At 42.6% G+C, this 9,851-nt stretch overlaps 1 protein-coding gene across 1 annotated transcript in view; it reads right to left on the bottom strand.

Moving 5' to 3' along the window:
- LOC119409580 (cytochrome b5 reductase 4) overlaps positions 1 to 9,851 on the bottom strand; it is a gene marked incomplete at its 5' end in the record, with an annotated part of 139,489 nt that overhangs the window by 116,715 nt on the left and 12,923 nt on the right. Inside the window, 2 exon segments of the mRNA XM_037676482.1 lie at positions 4,972 to 5,029; positions 5,112 to 5,193. Coding sequence (XP_037532410.1) covers positions 4,972 to 5,029; positions 5,112 to 5,193 — 140 coding nt within the window.

Genomic DNA, 9,851 nt, shown 5'->3' with positions numbered 1-9,851 from the left:
ATCGTGTTGAAAAATGCAGGGTCTTCCCTGAAAGAGATGACGTCTAGCTGGGAGCATATGTTGTTCTAGAACCTGAACATAGTTCTCTGCATTAATGGTGCTTTTCCAGACATGCAAGCTGCCCATGCCACAAGCGCTCATGCAACCCCATACCATCAGTGATGCAGGCTTCTGAACGGAGCGTTGTGTAGTATACCAAGTCTAGGTTAGCTTCAGTTAGCTTAAGAGCTCCACTACAGTCAATTTTTAATAACGGGTTCTCATTTTTCGAGCTACTTGACAGATATGTGACAGAGGTACTGTGTTGGAGATGGTCTAATCAGTGACATGAGACGTTAATTTTCTTTGACCCATGAAAATGAATGTGGTCATTTATTAACAGAATCAAAATTTAACATCAAAACATTGTACACTTGATTATGATCGGCTCTGATTAATAAAACTTGGCACGTTTTACTTAATAAAAACAACAGACATTTCTGAAGATATCTGGATTAATTACTGGCAAGATAGAAGTTTGAAGATGGGAAATGAAGGAGTTTAAATGGAGAGAAAAGATGTGGAGGAAGAAAGTGTGTTAACTAGGAATGGCACCCTTCATCCGACCCCAGCTCAGTCTCGGTACACTAGGCAGTGAAGCGACTCGTTACCTTTGCAGAAGACAGATCAGCTCCGGTACCGAGTTCCATTTCAACGCTACCTTTCAGCGTCTCCTCAGGATGGCTGAGAATCGTCCGAAGTAGTGACGGTACTCTGTTCAACAACACGCTCACCTCCCGGGTGGACTCACATGAGCTGTGAGTCCGTCAGTGGTTCCACTCAGATGTGGAAGGCTCCATAATACTGACTAGACTCGGAAGAACTCCCAACTAACTCCAGCACTTCAGAACTTTCTCCAGGCACTAGAACTTCAGAACTAGCACTCGAACTACTGGAACTAGGAAGTGTCGACTTTTAAAGAGTTCTGCTTCCGGTCACTTTTGGGAAGTCCTGATTGGTTGAAATAACCAACAGGGGTGTGGTTTTAGTGACGTCAGAGGGTCATTACAAGTCAGAAAAACATCAGAAATGTTTAGGAACGGTTAGTTACAGACGAGAAAATATTTTGGAGAAATGACAGACTTAATGACAGACAGTTTTCTTGTTTCTGTCTGAGAGGTTTAAAAACACGACAGTTCGTTCCAATAACTTGTTTCGGACTGTCTCCGACTTTTGACCGACATCACTCTCTCATTTCAGACAGAAGATCAAAATGCATAATTACTTTGTAACAGACATTTAACTTGATTTCTACTTTGAATGAGGATTAAAAATCATTAATACTGTTTCACAGTTGATTTAAAATGAGTGGTTCATTTCAACAATTAAAATGGTATGAACTAAACACACTTTTGATTATCAAGATATTGTAAAATAGTAATGATAATATGAAAAAGAGAGTGTTCTTTCAATTGATTAGTTCAGGATACAATTAGAAAGTCTCTGGATGAGCTAATTTGTATTTCTGGAATCAAATCAATGAATTAACAGTTCCTGTCCCATGAAGGTCTTCAGAGGCAGGTTTTGACCGGAGGCCGAGTTCACTACAGTTGATAACAACTTGGGCTATCCTTGTCCTCTCTGGTCCGGATGACATGGCGTCCCAGTATTCCATAAAGAACTTCAAATCGTGACTCAGCTGACCACAGAACAGTCTTCCATTTTGCCACACTCCATTTTAAATGACCCCTGGCCCAGTGCAAACATCTGAGCTTGTGGAGCTTGCTTAGAAATGGCTTCCTCTTTGCACTGTAGAGTTTCAGCTGGCAACGGCGGATGGCACGGTGGATTGTGTTCACTGACGATGCTTTCTGGAAGTATTCCTGAGCCCATTCTGTTATTTCCTTGACAGTGGCATTCCTGTTTGAGGTGCAGTGACGTTTAAGGGCCCGGAGATCACGAGCATCCAGTAGAGTTTTACAGCCTTGACCCTACGCACAGAGATTGTTTCAGATTCTCTGAATCTTTTGATGATGTCATGCACGGTTGATGATGATAACTTAAAAGTCTTTGCTATTTTACGCTGGGTAACACAATTCTGGTATTGCTGCACTATCTTTCTGCGCAACAATGGTAGAATTGGTGATCCTCTTACCATCTTGGCTTCTGAGAGACACTGACACTCTGAGAAGCTCTTTTTATACCCAATCATGTTGTCAATTGACCTAATTAGTGTTAATTGGTCTTCCAGCTGTTCATTATATGCTCAATTTCCTTTTTCCAGCCACTTATCGCTACTTGTCCCAACTTTTTGGGATTTGTTGACACTGTGAAATTTTGAATCAACATATTTTTCCTTTAAAATGTTACATTTACTCAGATTAAACTTTTGATCTGTCATCTATGTTATATTATGAATAAAATAGACATTTGCCATCTCCACATCATTGCATTCAGTTTTTATTCACAATTTGTTTAGTGTCCCAACTTTTTTGGAATCCGGTTTGTAGAATGTCGTAAAAAAGTTCAATTTTTTTGTCCATCATTTCAGAAAGTGAAACTCATGGATTACATAAGATTCATTACCCAGCATAAAATACTTCATCCTTTATTTCTTGTAATTTAAACGATTATGGCTTACAAATAATGAAAAATAAAATTCAGTGTTTCAGAAAATGAGTGTATTGTGAAGAGGTTCAATATTGGGAACTCTTGGTGTCTCACATCAGCAGTCCAGTTCTTTGTCTCCTCAGCAGGTAAGACACTTCCGACGTCTGTGGTTCAGGAGTGGCTCAACTTGAAGAACGAGACATTTGTAGCTCACGTCTCTGAGTTAATCAGCTGTTTAGGGTGTGACACCAATACTGAATATTCTAATTTTATGAGACATAGAATTTTGGTTTTTCATTATTTGCAAGTCATAAACATAAAAATTACAAAAAAAATAAAGGCTTTAATAATAATAAATTTAATAAAGGCTTATTTCACTCTATTTGTAATAAAACTATGTATGATAATATAAGAGTTTCACTTTCTGAAATGTTTTTTCCTTCTTCTTTCGGCTGCTCCCCTCTTCAGGGGTCGCCACAATGAGCTGAGTGAAGCTGACACCCCACCCACTTCCAAAATTAAAGCAAATAGTCTGAATGGTTAGTGCTCCGTTAGTGCTGGTTTGTGCCGTTAAAATTTTCGTTTGTGCTGCTTTGGTTTATGAGATATTAAAAGTTATAATTTTGACCTGTAATAGACGCTCAGGCGCGTTCACGCGTCCTCAGGCGCGTTCACGTCAGGGCAGAGCGTTTACTTAAGGCGGGCGCGCGCTCCGGCTGTAATTGTGTGGATCAGATTTGACAACAAAAACACAACTGTCGTAAATGTTTCCTTTTAGTACCTGATTGCGGTTATAAAGGACGCGTGAACACGCCTGAGCACGCGTGAACACGCCTGAGCGTCTATCACAGGTCAAAATTATAACTTTTAATATCTCATAAACCAAAGCAGCACAAACGAAAATTTTAACGGCACAAACCAGCACTAACGGAGCACTAACCATTCAGACTATTTGCTTTAATTTTGGAAGTGGGTGGGGTGTCAGCTTCACTCAGCTGCCACAATGAACTAAGTCGGACGAAGACTTGGCAGTTATTTTCACGCAGGATGTCCTTCCTGACTCAACCACAGACACCAAGCTACCACAGCCTCTGTGTGGAGCAGAGAGCTGCATCTAGGACACCCGGAGGAGCAGATGGTGGGGGTTAAGGGCCTTGATCAAGGGCCCAGAGTGGGGCGAATGAGGGTGGAGGCAGGTGTGGGTGTTTCACTTTTCCCACCCACATTTTGATGATGTCGGTACGGGGAGTCAAACCAGCGATCTTCCTATCACAGGTCCACCTTCTCTAACCTCTGCACCACCACTCCCCATCCATGATTGACAAAAAAATTGAACTTTTTCACGACATTCTAATTATTTGAGATGCACCTGTATATTGTAATCACATTCCCTTTGAGCTCCACGAAACACGTCCTACCTTTTGTCCATTTACCGGAAGTCCCCGTGACGGGCCCTTTTTTTTTTTTCAAATTTCATTAAAATATCTGAAGAGCTCGTCAGCGTTCATTCCATTGTTTGGGGTGGCCGCTGTGGATGCATCCTTTAGCAAGTATGAGAGGAATATGATTGTTTTTGGCTCTGTTCTAGCCAGGAGATTTATTTTATGCAGATAGAAGGATCTGCATCCCCCGGCATATGACTGCTGGAGAAGAGAAGTCGTGTCATTTTCAATTGAAAAAGATCAGATATACTGTAAGGGGATGTTGAGGGATTTTGGAGCATTTGGCAGCCATTTATATCTTATACTGAAAGTGTGTCAGTACCAGTTTAAGTTATGTGTGCCTGTTTGGCTGATCCAGTGTGGAAGGGGTGGGGTGGGAGGTTTTTTTAATTGCACGGTATGTTTTGTTGTTGTTGTGTGTTATAAATATAAGGGGAACAAAACAATTAAAAAAAACTTTGATTAAAATATATGATGAGCAGCCTGATTGTTGCTAACTCAACCCTCACAAATGGTAAATGGACTGTACTTATATAGTGCTCTTCTATCTGATTAAGACACTCAAAGCTCTTTAATATTGGGAACTCAATCTGTGCCTCATTTACCCATTCATACAGCTCTATACTAGATGTTTTACAAAGACTAATCAGAGCTTTATCACATTCATACACTGATGGGACACACATAGGAGGCAATGAGGGGTTCAGTGTCTTGCCCAGAGACATTTCGGCATGTGACTGCAGGTGGAATCGAACCCCCAACTCTTGCAACGAAGGACGACTGCTTTAACCACTCAGCCACAGCCGCCACAAAGCCAGCATAGACATAAAAGCTCATCTGTCAGAGTCGTTAGACGTGCATTACCCTTTAGACATATGAATGTAGCAGGTGTGGATTCTGTTGAGTCTTACAGAATAGGTGTGAGTGAAACCATTATTACCTTTCGTTTGGTATAAACAACCAGATGGACAGTTGTATCAGTTTGGAACCAGTCAAATCTACATGAACAACAAATCACATGATGAGTCTTTGTACACGTTTTAAAACTTTGTCATAGGTGTGACAGGTTTGTTTTTGTACCGAGGCCGAAAGTCGTTGTTTGGTGGAGCAGCCATGGCAGCAGGGGGTGCAAGACCTACTGGAGGTGGTGGAGGGGCTACAGCTGAGATGAAAACAGAAAAGTTACATTTCTTTAGAAAGGACCATCCAAACCAAGAACCGTACAAAATAAAAAGTAGAAGAGCACGGGTTTTTAGAAACTTCACTTTGAAAGTTAAAATCAATTGAACTCAAGATGGGTGCTACAGCCAAGTGATGTTAGAAAACATGAAAATGACTAACTCAATCAGCATCACAGATAAAACAACCATCACAGCTAGATAGTCATTCAAACATTCTTTAGCTACTAATTGCACAAACTCTTTGTAGAACACTGGAGGGCTTTCACTGAAATTTTAAAAAGTTCAATCTGGTCCTCTGGACATTCAAAAAAACAAAAAACAAAACAAAGCAAAAAAATGTAGAAACGTTTCGTCTCTCATCCGAAAGACTTCTTCAGTCTGAGGTGCTGTTTTCAGCTCAGTCTCTTAAATAGCACCTTCTCAGAGTGGATCAACCAATTTGCTGCTGACAACCAAAACCAGCTGATCACATGCTCAAGAAGGACCATCAGCCTAACAATGGATCATTAGCACACTGATGGCTGTTTACTGTTCACAGAGGGCTGAGTGATACTAGCAATCACAGCATTGTAAGAGGGGGACAGTTGAACCCGGAGGCTCCACCCCTGTTTAATGATGGACGATTTCTTTTCACAAAGATGGCCTCCTTTACTCCTCTCTCAAACCATCGTTCCTCTCTGTCCAGGATGTGCACATCTTCATCCCTGAAAGAGTGACCGCTGGCCTGGAGATGAGTGTAGACCTCAGAGTCCTGGCCTGATGACGTTGGTCTTCTGTGCTGGGCCATTCTTTTGGCCAGTGGCTGTTTAGTTTCCCCGATGTAAGACTGATCACAGCCCTCCTGACACTGAACAGCATACACAACATTACTCTGTTTGTGCCGGGGGACTGGATCTTTGGGATGAACCAGTCTTTGCCGTAATGTATTTTGGGGTTTAAAAGCCACTGGGACGTTATGTTTAGAAAATAAGCGCCTAGAACCACTAGATTGAGGAACAGCTCCTACCCTGAGGCTATTAGACTCGTGACTCTCTAAGCAGAATCATCACTGTGACAAAATCACATCATGTTGCTGCTGATCTGTTTCATGCTGCTGCTAATCTGTTCCATGCTGATGTAGTGTTCTAAGGGCTAGGTTAGCTTCAGAGCTTCACTACAGTCATATTTAAAATAACGAGTTCTCTCTTTTTCAAGCTAATTACAGCCATGTGACAGAGGTACTGTGCGTAGATGGTTTAATCAGTGACATGAGATGTTAATTTTCTTTGACCCATCAAAATAAATTGGTCATTTATTGAACAGAATCAAAATTTAACATCAAAACATTGTACACTTGATTAGACTGATCTGGTTCTGATTAATAAAACTTGGCACGTTTTACTTAATAAAAACAACAGACATTTCTGAAGGCATCTGGATTAATTACTGGCAAGATAGAAGTTTAAAGATGGGAAATATGGAGTAGTTTAAAGGGAGATGTTGAAGGAAGATGTATGTCTGTAGACCAGAACAACACGCTCCTTCCAAACGCAGTTCGCCCACGGTACACTTGTAGTGAAGCTCGTGACGACTCTTTACCTTGGCAGAGGATAGGTCCGCTACGGTCAAGAGGTCCCTGGCACGCTACCTTTCAGCGTCTCCTCAGGGCGGCTGCGACTCGGCAGAAGTCGTGAGATACTCCGTTCAACAGAACAAACTTCCTCAGAAGTTGTAGGGCATTAGCCTGGTGATAGTCACAGCGAGGCGCCGTGACCACAGCAGAGATGGATGACTCCATCAGACTGGAAAACTGAGTCCGAAGTTCCACTCAGCAGTGGAAAAACTCCAGAACTCCAGAACAGCTAGAGCTGAAGAACAGAACTTCACTCCAGAACTACTCCACAGAACCCCAGAAGACTCAGAAGACTAATAGTTCCAGGAAGTGTCGACTTTTAAAGAGTTCTGCTTCCGGTCACTTTAGTAAGTCCTGATTGGTTGAAGCAACCAACAGGGGTGTGGTTCTAGGGATGTCAAAGGGTTTTTACAAGTCAAGAAAACAGCAAGAATGTTTTAGGAACAGGCAGAGAAATGTATTGGCGAAGTGAGAAACACTGCAGGTGCCAGTTTTCTTATTTACTGTCTGAGAGTTTTAAAAACACGACAGCCCGTTCTAACAACTTGTTTTTGACTGTCTCTGACTTTTGACTAACATCACTCCTTCTCATTTCAGACAGAAGATCAAAATGCATAATTACTTGGTATAATAGACATTTAACTTGATTTCTAATTTAAATGAGGATTAAAAAATCATTAATACTGTTTCACCGTTGATTTAAAATGAGTGGTTCAACATTTAGAAATGATATGAACTAAACACACTTTGATTATCAAGATATTGTAAAATAGTAATGATAATATAAAAGAAGAGTGTTCTTTCAATTGATTAGTTCAGGATACAATTAGACAGTCTCTGGATGAGCTAATTTGTATTTCTGGATTCAAATCAATGAAATAACAGTTCCTGTCCCATGAAGATCTTCAGAGGCAGGTTTTGGTCGGAGGCCTAGTCCACTACACTGCTGCTGATCTGTTTCATGTTGCTGCTGATCTGTTCCATGTTGCTTCTGATCTGTTTCATGTTGCTGCTAATCTGTTTCATGTTGCTGCTGATCTGTTTCATGTTGCTGTGTTCATTCGTACTCATCTGCTCACACAGACTCATGTTCGTGCTGCTTTTTGGTGTTTTGTTTTTATGCTATTAGTGCTGAGTATCTTATCTTCCGGTAAGATGGCGCCCGTGTACATGGCTTGCAATCCACCTCTGCTGATGGTGTTCGGATTATTTTTGTTTTTTGCATTTCTCATCTGTGACATCAACTCTCTGCTGGTGTATGACAGACAACAACTTTTGGATCTTCATTTTTCTGTCAATGAAGTCGCTTATTTGGAACAATATGAGCGTACCTCTGGACCCCCATCCCCCCTCCTCCCCCCCTGCTGGCGGACGTGCCAGCTTACCTTCGCTGTGCTCCTCACCTCCCTGCCCGGAGATATCACTTCAGACGCCGGGGAAAATGTGCTGGTCAGCTGGTGAAGCTGAAAGCTCTGCGCGCTGCATCTTCCTCTCCTGTGTGCCCAGACCAGGTAACCAACGGGAGTTGTCAGCCGGTGCGCAGCTCGGACCGACCTGGAGGGGCGGTTATTGAAAACCTGCGGCCATTAGTACGCGCTAACTCCACCGCTGCTAGCTCCACTTCGGACAATATCCGGATGTATTTGGCCAACGCTAGATCTGTTACCAACAAAACTTTTATCCTCAGGGACTACTTTCAAGAGCACGATTTGGACTTTCTCTGCATCACAGAGACTTGGATGTCTCCGGGTGAGTCCAGCGCCTTGACGGAATTACTGCCACCGAACTGTTTGTATTTTAACGCCCCGCGGCCATGAGGCCAGCGCGGTGGTGGATTATTAACAATATTCAAATCAACTTTTGACTGTAAACAACTGCCCATCCCAGTTTCCCGCGCCAGCTTTGAGCTGAGCATCTTTGAACTCGAACATTCACCTTCAACGTTATTTGCATTAGTCTACCGCCCACCTCCATCTAAGGATTTCATAAATGAGTTTTCTGACTTCTTGGCTGAAATCACACCAAAATATGATCATGTTTTAATTATGGGGGACTTTACTTTGCACGTGTGCTGTCCTGAGAAGCCCTTGGTTAAGGACTTTTTAGATTTATTGGACTCATTTAATTTAACTCAGGATGTAAACGATCCCACCCAAGAGCGTGGACATACACTGGACCTTGTTTTAACTCGTGATGTGACTGTTAGTAATCTTGAAATTGGTGATAATGTTTTTTCAGACCACATGCCAGTCCGGTTTGAGTTCACCCTCCCCCATCATCCGGATGAAGAGCATCTCAGCGTGACCTCAGCAGAAGTAAGGAGTACCTTCAGGAGGATTAATCTGCACAAAGCAACTGGCCCAGACAACATCCCCGGAAAAGTGTTGAAGGAATGTGCTGATCAGCTCTGTGAGGTGCTGGCAGACATCTTTAACACCTCACTTACCCTGGAGACAGTTCCCACCTGCCTGAAGACTGCCACCATCATCCCAGTCCCAAAAAGCTCTACAGTGACTGGTCTGAATGACTATCGGCCAGTGGCCCTCACCCCGATAGTCGCTAAATGCTTTGAAAAACTGGTCATGACTCACATCAAAACAACCATCAACATCAACGAGGACCCTCATCAGTATGCATACCGTGAGAACCGATCAACAGAGGATGCAATCTCCTCTGTGGTCCACACTGCGCTCAACCACCTGGAGCAGAAAAACTCTTACGTCCGTATGCTCTTTGTGGACTTCACATCCGCCTTCAACACCATGATCCCCCAAACCCTGATGGACAAACTATCCACACTAGGACTAAGCCCCTCCATCTGCAACTGGGTACTAGACTTTTTAACAAACAGACCACAGTTAGTGAGGATCCACAACCTCTCCTCCTCCACCATAACCCTCAGCACTGGCTCTCCTCCGGGATGTGTGTTGAGCCCCCTCCTGTTTACTCTGCTCACATATGATTGTGCAGCTACCCATCCAGGCTGTCACATTGTAAAGTTTGCAGATGATACAGCGGTGGTGGGAT

The sequence above is a fragment of the Nematolebias whitei genome, chromosome 5 (genome assembly GCF_014905685.2).
Source record: "Nematolebias whitei isolate Nwh7 chromosome 5, NemWhi1, whole genome shotgun sequence".
Taxonomy (NCBI): Eukaryota; Metazoa; Chordata; class Actinopteri; order Cyprinodontiformes; family Rivulidae; genus Nematolebias; species Nematolebias whitei.
This window is presented reverse-complemented; position numbering and strand designations above follow the sequence as displayed.